Source organism: Mauremys mutica, chromosome 12 (genome assembly GCF_020497125.1).
Source record: "Mauremys mutica isolate MM-2020 ecotype Southern chromosome 12, ASM2049712v1, whole genome shotgun sequence".
In the NCBI taxonomy this organism is placed as follows: domain Eukaryota; kingdom Metazoa; phylum Chordata; order Testudines; family Geoemydidae; genus Mauremys; species Mauremys mutica.
In genome coordinates, this window is record NC_059083.1 from 70,898,449 (window position 1) to 70,920,303 (window position 21,855).

Consider the following 21,855-nt stretch of genomic DNA (forward strand, 5'->3'; position numbering starts at 1 on the left):
TGCACCCCCCACCGCCACAGCTCACCTCCACTCCGCCTGCTCCCCTGAGTGCGCCGCTGCTCCGCTTCTCCCCCCTCCCTCCCAGGCTTGCCGCAAAACAGCTGATTCGCGCGTCAAGCCTGGGAGCGGAGGTGAGCTGGGGGAGCAGTTCCTCTGTGGAACGGCGGAGGGGGGGAAGTGGTTCCTTACTTCTTGCGGCCCACTCCATGCCCCCCACCACCACAGCTCACCTCCGCTCAGGGCCAGCTCCCGGCTTTTTGCGCCCCAAGCAAAAAAAAAAAGAGCCGGAGTGCCGCCCCTTGGAAAGTGCCACCCCAAGCACATGCTTGGAGCGCTGGTGCCTAGAGCCGGCCCTGTAGCTGTGTCACGTACAGCAGTGCAGTAATTACACTTGTGCTTGATACTCTGTACTAAATCCTTCTAGACTAAAATCAAGATCCTGGCTACTGTCTACAAAACCCCAAAGGTCTAGTGTTCTGTAGGGACCAGTAGCCCTGTGAGAGTGGGGGGCAGCGCCACAAGGATGCAATCTCCCAGCCAACCCAGAGAGATGCTTTTTGGAAAAGTGAATGATCAGGCCAAATTCAAACCCCTTCCCACACCCACCCTGTGGTGGTGAACTCCACATTTATGGGGCTGCTGAACAGATGTGGTCAGGAGAGGTACAGGGGCCATGAGGAAGCCAGAGCTGGTGCAGTGTCATGAGGTTTGTGAATGGATTCAATTCTTTCCACTGAGAGGTAAACTATCTGTCCATCCACCCCAAAGCAATCAATGAGAAACTCCATGAAGAGTTTCCTTAGCCCCCTCCTGCTGGTTTTACCATGGGAGTATGCAACCTGGCTCTTGGTTACAGATACTACATATTTACATCAGTTACTTAAGATGAAGTTATTTGGCCATTAGTTTAAAACTATTTGACAATTGTCTTCTGGTACCAATTGTTACACGTTTAGCATGAGGCTACAAAGAAAACACCAAATCCAATGTATGTTTCATATACATATTTATATATATTTAATGTACAAAGTTACATTCTGAACCCCGAGGATTCAATAGAAATAAATACTGAAATAACTACACGGCTATATGAGCTTTCTTGCTCACAGAAAAGCCTCAAATTTTAACAGACAGCAAGTTGAACGCTGTAGTATCCATCTCAGATTACAGAGGCAAGTAAAATTCAGCGTAAAGTGTCTAACAGACAAAACTGTCAAATTACAGACCATAAAATGTTTAAAATATGTTTAAAAGGTTGAGAAATGTGCAACAAAATTAATAAAGGAAACTTAATTTTGTTAGAGGATGGGACAGACATTTAGTGTATAGAAAAATGCTCTGAGGTGCAACATATGTTGTTACAATAGGGCATAACCCTGTTAGAAAAAATATTTAACTTCCGCATAGAGCTGTATTTATTTTTTTGTTTTTTTTACTGTGTCTCATTTTACAGACGAGGGTCACTTACAAGACCCCAGCTCAACAGGGCCACTTACAAGAGTGCTAAATCAGGTTTAATCCTTTGGTAACTTTTATAATACTCACATGGAAATAAATATTCAGTTACACCATTTTAAAGACATACGTTCTTTAGAACAGTTAGTATAATAAAACAGATTTAACATTTGTTTGTTACTAAGGCAGCCTATGATAAAGTGTCTACACTCTGCCAGCTCTATCTGATCCAACGCAGGAAGACCTTTACAAGAAATTAACAATACAGCATCTTATATAAGTCATTTTACCTTTACCATGCAAACACACTTATCCAGACAAGTAATGTGCTGCATATTTTGTGCTCGAAATGTTTTCAAACTATTAACAAGCTGTAGCTATCAAGAAATTCATTCCTATTTATAGGACTTTTAAACCACAAGTCTGTGATGCATACACACATTCTTGAGATTTAGATTCTTAGGAGTTTGTCAACTTGATGCATGGGGTTTTCCGTGCTTTACCCACCTTTCAAAGTGATCTGGAATTTATAAATCCCAGTGCATTGTGAGGAGAATAAGTACGCCCTTAATCTATGTTCCTTAGAACAGGGAATAAATTTTAAAATGAATAATGCAGAGTAGTGTGCAACCCCCTCTTCTACACCCACAGTTGTACTGTAGTGACAGGTAGTGTTTCCTTTAAACCCCCTCCACCATTGGACAGAAATGACTGTCTCTGCAGCCATTTGCAAGAGCAGGTCCATTAAAGTGAATAGAATGGCACAGTGTACCAGATTGGGCAAAAAAGACTAGGTATGCACTTGTCAGACATATCTGCTCTATTTGACAGCAGTGAAGCAGTTCAGAGAAACAGTTCATTCGTAATTACAAATAAAATGCTATACAAGATTTACGGAACAGAATTGTGCGTTCTGAGAATACATGAATGTGAAAATCCACTGGTGCATAAAGCTTGTAGAATATTTTCCAAATAGCCAATAAGTTAAATTTAAAAGGAAAGATGGCAGGAGGAGCAATACAATTGCACCAGTTGTAGTGATGTTTGCATCACTGTTAAAGTTTAGTCAGCATTTTTCTCAGACACCAATTTCTTGAGCTATAACTCAAATGTCCTTGAAGTTCAGCATACAAATCTCAATATATATTTTTTTAAATAGGTCTTTCTTATAACAATGTTTAAGACAGTCTGCCTTTATTTTTTTTTTTAGTTCCCAGATTCCATATTTAAGCCAAAGCAATTCAAGATTGATTTTAAAAATGAAAATTTGGAAAGTGATTTGTGAACACCACATCACATTTGGCATTCTGGAGAGAAAATACACTACCAAGATATTAGGCATTTTTAATAAGAATTTTTACTACATAGCCTATGTCCTAAATACATATTTACGAGAGTGGAACATGTGTACAAAATATGCTGTTTAAAAAGTATTTATACATATAAATCTAACCAATAGACCTGAATGGAGTTTTTCTGGTTTATCAGATATGATATGCATTTGAAAAAAGCTGCCTAAATATATATTTACACAATAGACCTCAGCTAAATGTGTTCTTTTAAAAAATTAAGAAAAATATATAAACACGTTTGCCTGATAGACCAGAACTGCTCCTATTGCATAAAAATGTTTAGGCAGTTTTAAAAAAAGTTTGTCTACATTTATTCCTTTGAAACTGTTCCATTCTGTCACAGACAGATTGCTCAGACAGTCCCAGTCTTTTGGGGATACATGCTGAATGTTCAGATTTAAAAAAATGTCTGTTTTTCAGAGACTAAATTAAGGAACTTCCTGGCTAAGCATTATACATTTTACAGAAACTCTATAGAAAGTGTTCAACTCAGTTCTGATACCAACTCCGGAAATTCAAAGCAAAAAGGAAGACACTCAATCCTGAACTCACTCTATTGTGGTTAAAAAAATATATGGTGAGTAGACAGAATGTCCGCCTTGATATTAGACTCTCCTGGCTTCTGTCAGTTAGCTCAATCTTCATGTTACTTAATCTGTTAATGTGTTTTTCTTCTCTCTAAATAACATAGTATTTCACTACCTAACCAGGGGTATGAAACTAACAATTATGTGTTTTTTGCCTAATTACAGAGCTGAAGTTCCTTCGCAATTTCATTTGGGCAGAATGTATTTTCTTTTTTGTCAGTCAGTTCTCTTGCTCTGTTTGAGGTCTCTAACCTCCAGAACAGTTACTCATGAGTTTGACTAGCTAGGCAGAGAAGAATTGCTCCAGAGTCTAAGAGAAGATATATGGATTTAAGTCATGAAGAAAATTAATGTATCCCCTGCTCAAGGATATTACAACTTTTCAGTTTTATAATCATCCCAATGTCTAAGTGTCCTTTGGAAATTACTGAGATGTTGCCATTTGACAAGGAAAAAGCGAGAAGACTGTTCTCCAAACTGTTCATTATTGATGGTAGCAGTTCTCAAACTTTAGAGTTCTTCAGCAGTCAAACATGAAAATTTAAATATTGTTGTTTTAAGTTCTTCTATGCAATCCCCTCTTCCCCCAGAAGTTTTGATGAAAACCACAAACAAAACTGTATACACTATATAAACAAGATTTGTCAGGTTTGAAAATAAAAGTTAAAATTTACAATTCACGTTAGCCCTCACTGAATGTATACATGAATCTTGATAATTCATCTGATATTAGTTTGTCAATGTTATAATACACTGGGAATAACTTTGCTGTTTCACTCAATATGTTGTGCAGATATATTAATCTCAGTTGTAATGAAGTTTAACTCAATTAGTGATAGAGAGTGATACTAGCAAAAGAAGTGAACTACATTAGATTGTTGTGGTACAGTAAACTGTCTGGGTTGCTTACCAGTGGTCATCAGTTTTGAGAAAGGAAACACTGATTTTTTCATTATACTGATCTTACCTATGTAACACTGGTGTAGTAAAACAGCACAAGCTCATTCCTGTATTGTTACGGTCTGACAGATTTGCAATATAAAGTTAAACAGCAAAAATGCTTCAACACCATGTAGTGAAACAGATTCTGCAAAAATAAAAAACCAAAAAAACATGCAGAAGCCTTTTTTCAGTCTCTGGCTGCTTCTTAGTGGGTTCACTCATTACCATACATTACTTGCCACACTATCAGGTGACTCCTCTCAGCTTTGGCTACAGAAGGTTCCAGTTGCAGAGCTTCTCCAAGAAGTTCAGATTCCCCACCTTCATCACCTGAGAAACGACAACTTAGGTTCAGCTGAACATACCAATGAAAATAAACTGGTATTACCACTATACCCCAGGAAGGGTCAGTGTGGTAAGAGACAAGAATACACAATAAAAGACAGTTGCCATCTGCTCCTAGAGTAGCAGCAGATTTCAAAACCCTTAACAAAAAATTAAGTTAGCAAGCTGGAAACTTGCACTACAAATATTCCACAACAGTGCATTCTGAAGATCATATTTATTAATACTAGCCCTGGCCTAAGTTAACTGTAACTGATAAATGTCTCATTTCATTTATTTTCTGCTAATTTAAGGTTTGATGATAGGGTACATAAAGCAAAGTAGAAAAGGGACACTATGTTTACCCTGCATATCACCCAAGCAGAAGTGTTGACATGAGTGGGACTGCAACAGAGAGGAAGAGTTTGCAGACATACAAGCCAAACAAACAGAGCCATGCATCCTGATACATAAAATGCTTCTCTGACCTAGGTGTGGAAACTGAATGCGAACTGTCACCATGAAATGTTGAAGTAATCTGTACAGAAGCTGTAACACTTAAATCTGCTGTGAATTCTTTAGTCTTTCCTTTCTCATTACTTGTTCTCATTTTAACTGCTTCACACCATTCGTTTGTCTCAACTCAACCACTGTACCTCAGTCCTAACCTGCATTAACCCTCCAGTACTGCACTGATGCCCTTGAACAGAAACCAGTCATGGCAAAACAAGTGATTTTGCAATACGTATGAATAAATGGAGGTTTGGCCTAGAACCACCTGAACTACCATCTGAAGTCTGTTTACAGGTGACAGGCTAACACACTAACCCACTACAGCATATAGCCCTCACTGTAGCTTGTATGTAACATCTGTACAGAAGAGTTTTAATATATCCAGGTGATGTGGGAACAGGCTGAAAACATTACAAAGGCTTGAAATGGTTGTCTGGGTAGGTTAGACTGATTAAATCAAAGTATGACTTAGGAAGCTAAACAATGCCTGCATCTTTAGACTGAACTTCAGTTGTCGTTACTGTTTTTGACCAGATAGTAGTGTGCTAGAAAATTGCGCTGTCTTCATGGAATTTGAGAAGATTTTTTGTCTTTATATTAGAGAGCGATGTAAAAGTGCTGGAAGTGAAGCAGTCAAAACTAGATCCAAACATGAGAGCAGCCACACTTTTTTCACTAAATTCTCCATTTGCAGGCCAGTAAATTAATTTCTGACTTTGATTTGATTTTATAATTTTAGCCAGAAGAGGCAAGGGGTAGTACATTGTTAATTGCTTTGTAGTGGTTACATCTATTAACTCTTACACTTCTCATTCATGCATCTCTTTCCTAAAGCAAAGGCTTTTGATTAAGTAAACCCTTGTTTATTTGGTAAACGTACACCAAGGCTATACAGGTTGGATCAATGCAAGAGTTTACCAGAACAACAGGAACTGTTACAAGCTTCTGTATGAAAAAAGGGGAAGTATAGAACTAAACTGATTTTTCCTTTTTTCTTATAAAGGAAATGAACATTTTCTGGACAAAGACTCATGTAATCTTTAAAAATCCAGTTTATTAAAAGGTAAATTAAGACAAGGTCACATGCTCCAGCAATGTAATATATTAACATAAAAGGACTTAATTCCTTGTTGTCAAAGTAGTCCAAGAAATACAGTAACATGGCTCAGGGCTTAAAAACGGGGTTTGAATGAATATTTGTATGCAGATTGCATTAGTCTTGATGAAGACTTAACTAAAATCTTTTCACTTTATCCATCTCTCCTCCACTTTTCCACAGCCTGAGTTGAAATGCATCACTGACTTATTTGCCTAATAAAAAATAGGAAGACGTCCGCCACTCCCAAAATAAAGTTGTTTGTCCTAGCTTAGGTAGTGTAGCTGTGAAACAGCTGTTCGGTTTTATCCCAAAGGTGGCTGCATTTCAGAAGTGGGTGAGTGAAGAGATTCCTAGATAATATATGAACTACAGTGTTTCTAAATGTATGAAAGCATTCTGAAATCCTTCTGGATGAAAGGCATTAAGACTAATAACTCATTTTCACAAAGAACACGGTTACAGTTTCGATTCAGTCTTATATTAAATCCATACAGTGCTAATATTTATCCAAACAAATTTAGATACCAAAAACTTTCATAAATTACTGTCCCCTTCCTTAGAAGCCTCATAACAGATTTAGCTTTTAAATAGGAAAATAATCAAGTCATTAACTCTATCATAAAGCACTTTTACTGCATTATACAAAGGTAATGAAAACACATTTTGCAAGATCCAACTTCTTACCCATCCTGAAGTCAATATATCCCTCTCCTCCACTTATCACCAACATAGATTTTAAGGGAGTTTGGCTGAAGAATTCTTGGGCAGATTTATCACCTGATAGTTCTGCTCCACCACTGCTGGCTGGGCAAACAACTTGACCTGTATTTCAGAAAAAAAACAACATTGTTTTTATTCGGCACCTTGAATATGAAATCTCTTCAAACCAACTGATTAGAGACTAATAGCGCAGTGGCTTTGCTAGACGCATTTTATGGCCAACCATGCATTCAGCAACTCGCAGCCTTGATGCTAGACGCCATTGGCAAGAGATAGAATGCTGGCTATGTTAAGATTACTCCCTCTTTAAAGAGATGGAGATATAAAGGTTACTTACCCGTAACTGGAGGCTCTTTGAGATGAGTGGCCCCTATCTGTGTTTCGTATGTGTGTGTGTACACTATGTGCCTAAGACTGGAAAATCTTGCAAGTAGTGTCTGTTGATCCATGCCTGTGCCCTGGACTCCTCATACTCAGCACTCAGGGTATAAAGGGAGGAGCGGATGGACTGCCTCTCCGGTTATTTCTCTACTGCGAATCCTGTCATGATCTAAAGCAGAGGAGGAGGAGGGCAGGTAGTGAAATACAGATAGGGACCATACATCTCAAAGAACCTCCAGTTACAAATAAGTAACCTCCATTTCTTTGAGTGCTGGTCTCTCTGTGTATTTCACACGAGTGACAGGTAAGAGGTAGTCCAATAGGAGAGGGTGCAAGGATGCACACAGTGCAGATGTCTGTAATACTGCCATTCCAAAGGCTGCATCTTCAGAAGAGGCTTGGACTAAAGTGTAATGAAGGTGTGGCTGGAACCTCTACAAGGCGTCCAGCATAGGCATTTCTTGAAGAGATACCACTGAGGCTGCCTGTGCTCTAGTGGAATAGGCGCTCACCTCATCCAGGGAAGGGAGATGCACTGATATCAAAGGAGCATACAACCAAAAATCCACTTAGTCTCTGAGCAGATATCACTTGTTGGCATTCTTGCTCTGTTACAGCAAGTGTCTTGGCATTTTTCTAATTGATTTCGTACTCTGCAGGTAGAACACTTTGCAAAGAATACTGGTAAGTTAATTGATTGATTTATATGCAACTCTGAAATTACCTTACCAATGAATTTCGGGTGGAGACGAATGAATACCTTTTCTTTATGAAAAGTAGCGTATAGTAGGTCAGCCAGAAGTGCCCACAGCTTGCTCACCCTCTTGGCTGACATGATGGTGACAAGGAAGACAACCTTCATGGACAGGTGGGACATCGAGCATGTGTCCAGTGATTCAAAAGATGGCCTGGTAAGCAGTGAAAATATAAGATTGAGATCCCTTTGCAGTGTTAGCTTCACTACTGCTGGGAAGGTCCTAGTGAGACCCTTCAGGAATCTGGTTATCAGGTGGGTAAGGATAGAATAGCCCTCTACTTGAGTATGGAAGACATTGACTGGTCCAAGATGGACCTGCAGGAGCTAAAGAATAGGTCCAACTTTGTGAGAGCAAGGAGGCAATCTAGAATAGCAGGAATACCTGCTGTTTCTGGAGATAACCGATTTTGTTGCACTCAAGTAGAGAAATTCCTCCATTTACCTAGATAGCATTTTCTGGTGGAGAATTTTCTGCTGTGGTTGAGAATGATTTGAATAGTCTCTAATGTGAGCACTCCAGGTCTGACACCCATCCAAATACCAGGCCATATGGCAAAGAGGGGACATCTAATCCTGCCATTCACTTGAGTTAGCAGATCTGGGAAGGGTCATACACGATGGGAAGATGGGCTGATATGTACAGGAGGGTCCAGGAAACCAGAAATACCTGGGCCAGTTAGCACTTAGTTGTGATGAATCTTCTATAGAACCTGTTGTAGCAGTGGAATGGGAGGAAAAGCGTACCTCAGGTGGTCTGTCCAGGATAGTAGAAGGGCACTGCTCTTGGGAGTCCCAACTTAGTGGCTGCTCTGGAGCAATAGATGTTGGATTTCTTGTTTGTCTGGGAGGTGAATTGGTCCCAAGATGGCATTCCCCACTGAGTGATGATTTCATTTAGCATTGAACTGTGTATCTCCCACGTGTGGTCGGTGGAGAAGTGCTTGCTGAGATTGTCCACCTCTGAGTTTTGTGCAGCCGGGAGGTATGTCACTGAGACTGTGATGTGATTCCAGAGGATCAACTCTATGCACAGAAGAAGAGATTTCATCCCTCCGTATTTGTTTATACAGAAGAGAGTCATCAAGTTGTCTGACATTATCCGGACACGTTGGGATCGGATACGTGGGAGGAATGCATTGCAGGCCTGTCTGGCTGCTCTTAGTTCCAGGAGATTGATGGGCATTCTGTCCTCTGAAGGTGTCAATGTACCTTGTGTCATGTGGTTACCCATATGGGCTCCCTAGCCTATGAGGGATGCCTCCTTGATTATGATTGTGTCAGATGTGGGAGGAAGGAAAGGGACTCCAGCACACACTTGCTCTGGGTTCATCCACCATGTGAGGGAAGCCCTGACATTGGTGGGGACTGTCACTTTGGTATTCATAAAAATACCAAAGCCCGGCCATTAGGCAATGGAGATGAAACCTGTCAAACAGCATTATGCAAGTGTAAGAAGAGACCATGTTGCCTAGTAGGGAAAGACAGACCTTGACAGTAGTTGGAGGTCTGTGAGTGATGTCTTATCAGGCTGCTCATGGCCTCAAATCTCTCCATAAGGAGGCATGCCCTTGCTGAGGTCAAGGCTAGGGTCGCTCCTATTAAGTCTACGGTCTGAGAGTCAGTAAACTTCTCCACATTCATGCAGATTCCCAGAGATGCCAGGATGCAAAGCAAAGATGAACTCTGCAGCTGGATCTTCTTGTTTGTAGCAAGTCCACATCTCGGAAGATGGTGTAGCAGTTTTGTCTCATATGTGCCACCTCCACTGAGAAGACCTTTGTGAAGACCCTGAGTGCTGTTGCCAAACAGAACAGGAGTACCTGGAACTGGTCGTTTTCCTGTCCTACTAAAAATCTGAGAAATCTTCTGTGCCATGGGTGAACAGTCACATGAAAGTAATAATCTTTCATGCTGAAAGCCACAAACCATGTGTCTTCTTCCAGAGATGAAATTATCAGTGCCAACATAACTATTAAGAATTTGCAAATAAAAGTATTTAGTTGATGCAAGTCAAGAATGGGCCTCCATCCTTTCTTGGGAACGACGAAATGTGAAGAGTAGAACTCTTTCCCTCAATGTTGAGATGGCCCTTGCTCTATAGCTCCTCACTTGAGGAGAGTGTCCACCTCTTGTCAAAATATCAGATTCAGCTGACGAAACAGTCAGATCCGGTTCCATCTGTGGTACTGTTGATGCTGGTGTGATGCTGCTCTGTCCAAACGGTGGACAGAGCAGGAGGCAAATTCCTTTTCTGAAGCTGAAATCTCTCGGAAGGCCTGGAGCTGAAAGCAGAGCAGATTGTGGCTATGGGAGGGCGAAGATATCCTCCAGGGAGGTTAACTCTCAGTCCATCCTGAGCATGAGGGATCCCAGTAGTCAGTACTGTCAGAACAGGCACATCCACAGGCTTAGTAGATGGTGGGTCCTTATGAGATTGGGCTGGTACCATTGGAGGAGAAGAGTCCCATCTGGAACTCTTGGCCAGTGCTGGTGATGCCTATTTTTTGGCTTACTAGCTGGTACTGAATTGGTACCATTGGATCCTTGCGGTCAGGAGAATTAAGTGGATCAAAGTCTTTAGGATCTGAGTGTGAGAACTCACCCAATTTGGAAGGAGTCAGGAGAGATCCTCTCTCTTGGGAGCAGATCTGAAAAGGATCTGTTTCTGTGTCAGTATCCACTACTCATGAGAAGCCCAAGACAACAGGTCTTTTGTTTTATCAGATCTGGCCTCTGCTTCGGAGCTCGTGCTCAGAGCGGAGATGCTTGAGGGCTGAGGCCAATGTATTGGGGGGTCCCTCCTCAGCCTGGATCTGACTGGGGTCTCATGGCTTTCTACATAAGGTACTTGCTCTCATCTTACTTGGGCCTGGGGAGAGAGAGAGCAGCAGATACTGCACTTGGAGGCAATAAGGGCCTCCTCAAGGCAGCAAAGACAGCACTGGTGGTCATCACTGGCCAAGAAGGAGCAAGGCACAGAAAACAATTCTTGAACCCCAAAACTCTAGGCATAGTCCTTCCTGTAAGGAGGGAAATGGAGAGGGTGAGGAAAACTAATTTACACTACTTATAAAGAGACTACCAAAACCACTAAAATCTATATGCCATTATATTTACAGATAAAGATCTTCCAAAGTTAGCTTCAAAGACACAGAATTCCAACTCAGGCCATGAGGCAATAAGAAGGAACTGGAGAGGCGGTCAGTTTGCACCTGCCTTTATACCCTCAGTACTGAGCATGGCGGGCTCCAGGGTGCAGGTGTGGACCAAGAGACACTACTTGCAAGATTTTCTGGTCTTGTGTGCACATGTACCTATCTGTGGAAAACACATAGGGACCAGTGCTTGTAGAATTTCAGCTTCTACCTGAACAGTCCAATTGAACAGACAGAAAAAGACCTCTGTTTAACAGCTCACTTGTCAATACATGCCTGCTGCTCCCTGACTGGTAGAGCTATAATGTTGATCGTAAACTTGTTGCTGAATAGGAGGAGAGAAATGGTCTAAGGCAAACTGGAATACCAGTGAATAAATAGTCTCTTTCTAAGGAACATCTAATCCAAACAGGTTCAGTTTCTCATGTAAGGTTTGAATCAAAACATGGGTAGAGTATATTTACACACATCTTGTGTTTTAACCCCTCATGTTTTAGGGACAAGAAAAATTGATGTAGGTTACTTGAATTTAGGTAGCAATCATTTGTTTATTGTAAATTAAAGAATGCAACAAGTCTAGTTTGGTTACTTGACACTGAAATGTAAAGCTAATTCCGTTTCAGTACAACATTTAAATCCACTTTCAACAGAGGCTTTAGAAAAGAGCAGAGCAATTGCAATTCTTTACATATCATCAAAGCACCATCATCTTTTGAAGCAAATAATCTAACTTCTGCCTTCCTGGGGCCGACTCGTCTGTGTGCATGCACATTCAATAAGGGCATGCATCTGGCATTCGATTTTTTTTTAGAAGTGGCTTGGCTTGGCTTTTTTAACCGAGATTCTTTTACAACAGGGGCATTCGCTATCAATTGTGCTTCATTCATACAGAATGTTCCTTGATGACAGGAACTGGGCTACCTAATGCCAAATTCTTACATTACAGCTGAAATCATCTAGTTTTCATTTCACTACCTTTTTAATAGCGAAGTGCTCAACTCCTCCCTTCTTCACCACTGCACGGCACCTCCCTCCCAGATGAAAGCAAAGCATTTTCTCCACTACCGCCCAGACCATTCTCGTACCATTAAACAGGGTGGGGCTTTCTGAACTGAAATGCTGACCCACTGTCTCAGAAGCAAGGAGGTCTCCTTCCAAATGCACTATGGTTTGAAGTCTAGAATCCTAACTCCATTTCTCAACATGGGGTTTTCCCCTCACATTGGCTCCGCCTGTCTCAACACTGCATCCATGGAGCAGAGATCTAAAAAAGGCAAAACCCTGCATTTTAAAAACAGGAATACAGAGCTTACCAGGTACTGCAACAAAGAATTTAACAGCATCACGGTGCCCATGGAAGCAAAGCTGTGCATGTGCCATTGAACAATATGGTATGAATGTTCCAGGAGTCACTTTATCACTGTTTTCATCCCCATATACACGTATAACACTCCCAGGACGGTTTCCAGAGCCTGCTGCTGTTTTATTAGCTGTAAAAGAAAAGAACAAAAATGTTTTCCACTTGAAATTTCAGTCTGTAGAAGTGGTTATTTGTTAAGTAACCTTACGGTACTATCTAAAAGCTAAAGCCAATTCAGATAAAATGGAACAGAAGGGCAGAAATGCCAATTCAGGACAGAGCTGGAAAGAAAAAATAAGACTGCATGCTTGGTTATTTGAAGTACATCACAAAATGGAGTAGGATTCTTATTCGTCTAGCATAATTGTTTTAAGATTTACTTTTTAAAAAACACTAAATTAATGAGGGAAAAATATCTTTAATATATAATACAGCTAATTGATGTCTCAATGAACAAATCCTAACGCATTCAAATGTATAACTAAATTAAAATGTTAAAGGAAGATTTCCTTAGCATCTGTGATTATAGGGTACCCCATTGCCAGCACAAACCCCACCAAAAATAGTCAGCTGTGGGCATAAAGGAGCTACACCATTATAAACACTGTTTAGTTTTTGCTGGGATGATTTAAAATCCACTGACAGAAAAGTGCTTCTTATTCATGCTAGACAGACAAGCCATCTCCATTCCAAAGACTATCAAAGGAGTGAAAGAAATGTGATTTGTAATGAGACAAAGTCAACGATGTGGATTAATGACAAAGTTATGAGATATGGTATCAAATTATTTGCTGGAAGAAAAACAAAGTCTGTATGAAAGTTCAGCTGCAACATAGGATGATACACTAAACTGCTGAGCAGATTGGTGGCCATTTAGCAAACATAAAACTGCTGCAGTGCAGTAACTGAGTGGAAAAACATTGAGGAACATACAAAGGGTCAATCTATAGAAGTGGGAAACAGCCTCAAAGTGGCTATTAGAAGCCTGAAAATAGATTTTTGTTCAGGATCTGCACTTACCCCTCAGCCCCAGTAAACGTCCCTGGTGGAGGATTACAGCTAAAGTGAGAAAGGAGGAAAGGGGAAATGGATAGGTATGACAGTAGAGGAGAAGGATTAATGAGAACCTGCCACTCTCATATTTGAGTATTTGATAAGACAGAGTTTTAGATTTTAGCTCCTAACTTAAGTTAAAAAACCTAGTTAATTAAAGAAGATTCAATAAAAGTAATCAAGAACAGTATCTTGTTATATGGTTTCAGGATAAATGGTCAACGTCACTTTAATGGGATATTTTTGTTACTGTTAAGTTATATAATTAAATAGTAAAGTTTCCCCTTTCTCTCTTTTCTTAAATGGACACTATCAAAACTGACGGGCAAAGCAATGTATAATTAAACAATGTTTTAATATTTCTTCCTCACCCTGAAAAATCCATCAGCTCTAGAAAGTGACTACTATGCACTAGATAAGATGTCAGCTCATCAATTCACCAACAGACCAAGGGGATGAGTGAGTTTGTAGTTGTGTATGCATGCAAGCTATGCGGTCTGTTCTCGTAATCATGAACGTTTACAGTGGCAGGGTACTGAAATTTACAAAATCCTGCCTACTCATAAGTACAATGCAGGGAGAGAAGCATAATTGTGTCCATGAACCAGAACATTAATAGACCTAAAATTAAGCCTACCAGCATTGATAGGGTCCTTTTTTAAGTTCACAGTATGCAAAAAGGAAAATCCCCAAACTTTTAAAAAACTGACTTTGCTACAAACTAAGTGCAACTATTTATTTTTTGGAAGCATGATTTAACTATTTATGTCTTTGCTCAATACACCCATGCAATGCAAAAACAAACATTTATTTAATGGATGATCAATGTAATGGAACAGTATGAGAAACATAATGCATGTGCTATCAACAAAGGAATTAAAACATGAAGATTTACCACCAGCAAATTTAGAAGAAAGGTCTTCCTCAGGATTGATTTACAGTCAAACCTTAAAAACCTTATACAGTAGGATATTTAACATCACAATTAATACTATATTTAAAGTTGCCATCTTTTCCTTTCAGAAACCTTTGCTCAAGCATTTTCTGTTATTAAAAGCTTTGATCCAAATTTCATCAATGAAGTCTCTGGCAGGGAGCTCTTTTTTTTTTAATCAAAATTTTAGGGAATGAATTTAAACAGATGTTTGGGATTCGTTCATAGCATTTAAGACTTGTTTCTGTTTGAATTAACAGTGGTTTATTTCTTGGGGGGGGGGGGCGGAGAGGAGGTTGTCAGTTCTATTAGCCTTTATAAAGGCTAATTGCTTTTCCTAGAATGCAAGTATTTCATTTTTAAATGTACCACCAGCATACAGCAAAAGTTCACAATTTTTTTTTTTTTTTTTTTTTTAAAGCATACAGACTTTTTGAATAACCAGTGGCTGAATTTTACCCACCAACTGAACTCCTCTATTTGAAGAATGTGGTTACAACTCATATGTCCTTGTGCAATGCCTTTAAAAGCAGCTGTTTCACTGCCAGTCTAGTCGTAGACACCAAGGACGTTATCAACTGTGTGATGGATTCTGAGAAAACAAGGCCATTTCGAATTGTGCTAACTACACCCTTACTGTCCAAATAAGTTTTAAAATGTGAATTTAGAGCTCGAGGGAAGTGCCAAATTGTCATGATCGAGAAGTTGAAATCCTCTATTCGCAAGCGATGCGTCACAGGCAGTGCTATCAAACTGACACAGATCACTGCCAATATCCCTACATTCTTTAAGGGTACAAGTCCCAGTATCCATCCAATCCATGGCATTCCAAAGGTGCCTTTTGGGATGAAGTGTTTTATATGGAGAGATGTCTGCTACCAATTCATTTTATGCAGGCTAAATAGCCCTCAGATATTTACTAACCTAGAGCAGATTCAAACCTGGAGATGAGTGTATCTACATCCTTTACCAAACCCATGGATGACACTTGATATTTTAGTCTTATTGCTATAGTAGTTTCATTGACTTTTTTGGTATTCAGCTACAGACATTCATTCACATTTTACTTACTTTCTGTTAATGGAATGGAGATGATGACACCATTTCCTGTCCCCACCCACAAACGATTACAAGACACCATAAGAGCTGTGATTCTCACAAATGAGAATCCTAGTTTTCCAGTACCTAAAAAAAACAAGTGCTTCAGTAAAAATTCTGGGCACCAATAATCTGGATTTCTAGAGAGCTCAGAGCATTTTATAACGTCAACATCCACGTGAGATGGGGGAATGTTCCCTTTTACACAGAACCAAGGCATAATGGTTGTGTCCAGAGTCACAATCTAGAGTGGGAACTCATGTGGGCCAATTTTCAGGCCTGTTCTCTAGTCTAAGCTTGATTCTGTAAGGAATAAAATACTATACTTATAAACAGTTAATTTTAAAGAATGTCATGATTTTTTCATGCTGCACATTACAGTAAAATGCTTCTGGGATTACAAGGCAAAGGGATTTAACTTAAAGGCAAGTTCAAAGAGCTCTGACACCATATTTTTCCTGGCTAGTTAAGAAAAACAATACTGTTTCTTGTTTTTTAAAAAAATTATACAGAAATAAATCTCAAAGACTAATTTTAATTAGAGCTATCTGGGAAAAAAGCAAAATGATAGCAACATCAGAAAACAGGTAGTCAGTTTTATGAGAAGCAAATTACCTGAGGTTTTGCCTCAGTATTCTCCCCATATAAGTGCAAGGCAACTTTTCTAGGCAACCTACAGCCTCCTCCCACATTTACAAACTGCAAAACTGAGGCCCAGTTCCAATCAAAAGTTGAGGGGAACTAGGAAGGAAAATCTCAGGGGCTTCATACACTTCTTCCCACTACCATCTATTCTTCTTAAATAGTTCTGAATTCCTAATGGCTGTCCACAGTGTCCTTAAGATCAGGAGATTGAACCAAAAGGACCATGATTCTCTATAGTCAGTATTAGACTGTTTGACTTGGACAGTAGAATCAGATGTGTTGGGGAAGTTAAATTCCATGCCACTATAGGCTTTTGATGTCTTCTTTTAAGTTTCTTCTTTGGTTGAGACAAGCTGTTTGACCCACGGTAGATAAAAAAGATCTAAGTAGCAACAGGAATGAAAAACACGATGGTTAATTTTATTAGTCAGCAACTTACCTAGCATTTTGCTTACATAGGGTTCAATGTCCACATCTTGTAGATGCTGATATGTGTGTGCGTGATAGAGTCGGAGTGTGGAATCCAAACGAATAGAGACCCACACCCCATCACCCACCCAGGCCAGCTGTCTCACTTGGCTCTCTTTCCTTGGGTGCGCATCAAACGATTTCTATGGAAGATTGTACTTTGAATTAGATTAGTCAGGAAAAAGACAATATGACCTCTCTTCTCAGCCAGATCTTATACATATTGGTAACTTTTCCCATAAACTGTCTACTAACTTTGCCTTGAGTGTTTTGTCAAGGCATGGCATAGTGTTGCCTCACAACACACATCTCTACAGTCATAAATGGGGCTGTAATAGCAAATGAGCCATTATGATCTACCAACCCTTCTATCTAGAGAGAGAGCGTGAGAAAGAGAGCGAGACAGAGAGAGATCATATATATTTATATTTTTGTTATTAGGTTTGCTGGTACAGTTTGAGACATTTGCCTAAAAAGTATTTGGCTCTTTCCACTGCTATCCTGTCTTCTTGTGTACAATTAAATATAACACACCAAATAATCCTGGAGCTACAAGATGCATGGCCAGCTTCAACAATAAGCATTGGAATGAGACTGCATCAATCCCTTCTATTCTTCACTTCCTTTTCCCATATATTGCCTAATAGATTGCAAGATGCTCTGAGCAAGGATCTTGGCCAACATTTCCTGAGTGATTAGTGATTTTCAGAGCCCACTTGAGACACTTTAAAGAAACCTGGTTTCCAGAGATGCTGAGCACTCAACCTCTAAAAAATCAAGACCCTTTAGTGTGTTCTCAAGTTAGGCACCCAAAAACTAAAGTGCCTAAAATCCCTAGTCACTTATGTTGGCTATTTCCTGTATATGAAACATGCCATGTACCTGTAGGGCACTGCAGAAACAGCTTAGTCCTCTAGATAAATTTTAAGTTTGCTCGAACTGGATGGCAAACGCCCTCCTAATACTACAAGTTAAAAAAAATCCATCCCCTAGAAATAGAAGTATGGAAAGCCAAATTCTAGAAGAGGCTGCTGGTGGAGGGGGGAAGACCACAAAGTTCAGTGTGTTGTGTGCTCCCCCCTAGGCATTACAGCAGCTGGTTGGTTACCAGGTTTTATTTCACAGGATCTGTTCAGGGAGAGGAAGTGTTGGTGATGCAGATTCCACAGAAATTGATGTACACCTCTCCCCTGATATAACACAAATTCGGATACAACACGGTAAAGCAGCGCTCCGGGGGGTGGGGCAGCGCAGGGCTGCACGCTCCGGCAGATCAAAGCAAGTTCAATATAACGCGGTTTCACCTATAACGCGGTAAGATTTTTTGGCTCCTGAGGACAGCGTTATATCGGGGTAGAGGTGTATTAATTTAATCACTTTTATAAACAGATGTGGGATAAGTTTTATACTCAAAGCAAAAAGGCTGCTTTTTAAAAACCATAATGTGAAATATTATCCTTGAATTTTAGAAGAGATTTGATTATTTCTCTCCAAAAAGATAATTTGTTAATGGCCTGTTTTTGTGCTGATGAACAGTGTCTTCTCAGGATTCATGGACAGGGAAGGGAGGGGGTGTTTAGACAAAAAGACAATGGCAAAAATTAATTATACTTTAACTAAACACTGTTTTAACTTGCCTCTATTTTCATGGCCTTTGGTTGAACAACATAGATTTTGTTCCTGTAGCCACACCAGACTTTATCATGTACAACAGTCATGCATCGGATGGAGTGATGAGGTCGGCCCAGGTCTAAGAGGTGATAGTTTGTCAAGTCCCACTGACCATCTTTAAAACAAACAGGGATAATTCATAGAGGTTAAGATCATTTGCAGAAGTTAATTTGCATGCATATTTGCTTTTAAAATGGTACATCTCTACTTTTAGAAGAGTAAAAACAATGAGCAGTCCTCGTGGCACCTTAGAGACTAACATTTATTTGGGCATAAGCTTTCGTGGGCTAGAACCCACTTCATCTGAAACCTTTTAGACGAGTGTTAGACACTCATTTAAAAAGTGAATTCAAATTCAGGGTTATACTTTCCATTAAATTGAAACAATTAAGTGTGGGACTGTTGTCTAAGGAAATAAGTGCAATTTTTGTTCTTACAGAATGTGATTGTACATAGTGACTCAGTCAAAGTATGCCAAAGCATTTTAAAAAGCAGTCAGATACTGCTAAATGCATCTGCTTGGATAGGCATATAACAGGTACAATGAGCAACAGCCTACACATAGCACTGAACATTAGCTGTTTGACTGAGCATGGAAATGCTGGCCATGCACTGAGATTATCCCCTCTGTTGTCTAAAGTGTGCTATGACATCTTTAAATGCTGCCTACTATCTGTATGCCTTTTTTTAAAATAGCACATACAATGGCGTCACTCACCATTAACTGGAGTTCTCCTCTAGGTTAATCTCCTCCAAAGATCATCATTCTTTGACATATACTTGAGATCCCTCAAGGACCCTGTAGCCATTGGAATTTTAGGTAACTAAAGTGAGCGTATCAGTATCAAGCCAGTTGAGCCTTTCCCTATATTTGCGTCAGTGCTGCATGCCTGCTTAATATTGTTAGAAGCTGATCGCAAGGATCCAAAGCACCACAAGGAAGAGAGCAAATAAGTGAGGAATCTGTGGTGACGATCCAACAGGAGAATTCCAATTACTGGTAAGGAACACCCCCTTCTCTCCTATTTGAGATCTCCCATAGAGATCCTTACTCAGAAGACAGAGGAACAGTGCCTGTCCAGGAAAGGTAGGGCTGAGAATTTTGAATATAGACTTTGAGAAACAATATTATCAGAAAGAGGTTAATGCTGGCAGCCATGACCAACTACTAACGCTCACAAAGAGTCAGGGGTATATAGTGCATCTTGTGGACATGACTAATTGGCAGAATAACCTAAAGTCAATTCTCAAAGCAGAACGTAGTTTTTGATACATAGCTTGTGTAGAGAGACTTCCCCAGCTCTCCCATCTTCTGCCCAAAATATGAATGGAGTTTTAAACTAGAAGGACAGTGGATTGGTTTCTGTAGAATTCAGAATAAGCCCTCACTTTCCTCAAATGCCATTAATAAGAACAATGTAATTTTTATGGAAAAATAATTGATGGGACAAGATTTCTGGCGGACATAATGGCCAGAAAAAAGAAAAAAAAAAGGGCTATCCTGCTAAAAAGAAGTCTTAGAAATGCTCAAAGAGCCTGGAAGACTAAACTGAAGTTTATGGAGAATATAAATCAATGTGAATGTTTTAAGGAAAAGATTGGAGAACAAGAGGAAAAAACTGATCCCACCAAGGGCCTGCAACTAAAAATAAACTTCTACGACAGACAACAGACCAGTTATGAATTGTTATAGAGATTACTTACAGCTCTGAATTATGCATTTGAAATATTTTCAGCAATGCTAAACCTACAGAGGAAGATGCAAGCTTGATGAAGAGAGACTGGATAATAAAAAGCCTCCAGAAATTCACGAGACAAGGACAACTTCCAGTTAGAAGACTGTTTTCTGACTCCTTTGATTTCAAAGGGAAATATATTGGAGTATATTAACTCCCAGTGTTACTTTTAGTGCTTCTATGGTGCAAAGGTTTTTTGAACTGATGGATGGTTTCTACCATTTGACATTAACAGAAAGGTCTTGCAGAACAAGTCAGAGTGGAGGCCTTTACATGGTTAAGGATTCAAGGCAAAAAATATAACAGCCTTCAAAAAGCCTTAACTATGGACATAAGTGACAGTAAAAAAAACTGTCCTATATTTATGACCTGATACATCAGAATTGGCACAAGACAGAAATAAGCAGCAATCTCATTGCTCAGAGGTGAGAAGAATAGTGACAACATAAAATATGGATTATTGACTAGATTCAGCTACACAGTGTGGCCAGGATCAATAGATAAGCAAGGTTTAATATATACAGTTCTCAAAAGTATAGTGGGGGCTTAAATATGACAAACCTTGTTTTCAAGTAAGGGCATTAAGCATTCTATGACAAACAAGTCTCCGAAGACCAGCCTCAACACCACAATACCCAACTAAGGAAAAACAAACCAAGCTAATGTTAAGTTTCTCTTTTAAAAGCAAGAAGAATTTGAAGTAGAGACAGGCCTGAGTGAAACTAACATGGAGTTCAGATGACCCAGCTGACTGAAAAAATCTGTACTGAAGGGGTGCACAATAATGGAGATATAGGCAGAGGGTCAACTGGCTTAATGCATGCACTTTACTTACTGTACCTATAATTCAAAATTTCAATTATTCCACAGTCCTGGAGGCAGCTCAAAAGAACTTCAGAGTGAGGATCCATGGTGGTGATTCCAAGTAGGAGAAATTCTTGGCTATCTACTAGAAAGAAAGGGAGAACAGGGGAATTCCTAATTACTGTAAAATAAGTTTGTCTGAACATATCTAATGCTACACTTCATCAACCAAAATGCTAGCAAAATTAGTTTTACAAGGTACACAAAACATTAAAACAAGACTGGAAATGCTTGTCATAGTAACACTGTTTGCAAAAATCAGATAATTCCGTGCATTCATTTTCTAAGTAAAATATTTACTAATGATACATTTTATTTACTCAGTTTCTATCATGAAGCATCTCTGTACGGTCATTGATTCTGTTTAAGGTCATTCAGCAGAATGCTTACCAACTCCTCTGTGAAATATTGCTAATGTTCCATCAGCTAGTGCAACTAATACTATTCCTTTTACATGTCTGGGAAAAGAAAGGAGGCAAAAGTATATCATTAGTATTTAATTCATATTATCAATATAAAAATATAAATAGGACATTTTACAGTAAATATAATTTTACAGTTCAGCATAATTTAATAAATGAAATTCACATTTGGTCTTAAATATATAGTTTTCTACTTTTTAGAATATGATTGAGTGAACAGAAGGGGCTGTGAGACGCACAGGCTGAAAACAGAAAACTGATAATAACAATACATTAGCTACAAAGTAAGTAGGATGTATCTCTAGGAAAATTATAGTTT

General features: G+C 39.4%; 1 protein-coding gene across 6 annotated transcripts in view; it reads right to left on the reverse strand.

The window, feature by feature from the left end:
- Window positions 1-989: 989 nt before the first annotated feature.
- The window catches only part of SPAG9 (sperm associated antigen 9), a 99,743-nt gene continuing 78,877 nt past the window's right edge, over window positions 990-21,855 (reverse strand). For 3 of the 6 annotated variants that reach the window (XM_044982684.1, XM_044982683.1, XM_044982688.1), the window contains 8 exons: window positions 21,505-21,572; window positions 18,481-18,629; window positions 16,815-16,986; window positions 15,704-15,817; window positions 13,666-13,704; window positions 12,599-12,775; window positions 6,957-7,094; window positions 990-4,666 (listed from right to left, as the gene is read on the reverse strand). In XM_044982684.1, the coding sequence (XP_044838619.1) occupies window positions 4,551-4,666; window positions 6,957-7,094; window positions 12,599-12,775; window positions 13,666-13,704; window positions 15,704-15,817; window positions 16,815-16,986; window positions 18,481-18,629; window positions 21,505-21,572 (973 nt within the window). In that variant the 3' untranslated portion in view covers window positions 990-4,550. The remainder of the gene's footprint in view (window positions 4,667-6,956; window positions 7,095-12,598; window positions 12,776-13,665; window positions 13,705-15,703; window positions 15,818-16,814; window positions 16,987-18,480; window positions 18,630-21,504; window positions 21,573-21,855) is intronic. The other 3 variants (XM_044982687.1, XM_044982685.1, XM_044982689.1) reach the window with 1 other exon arrangement.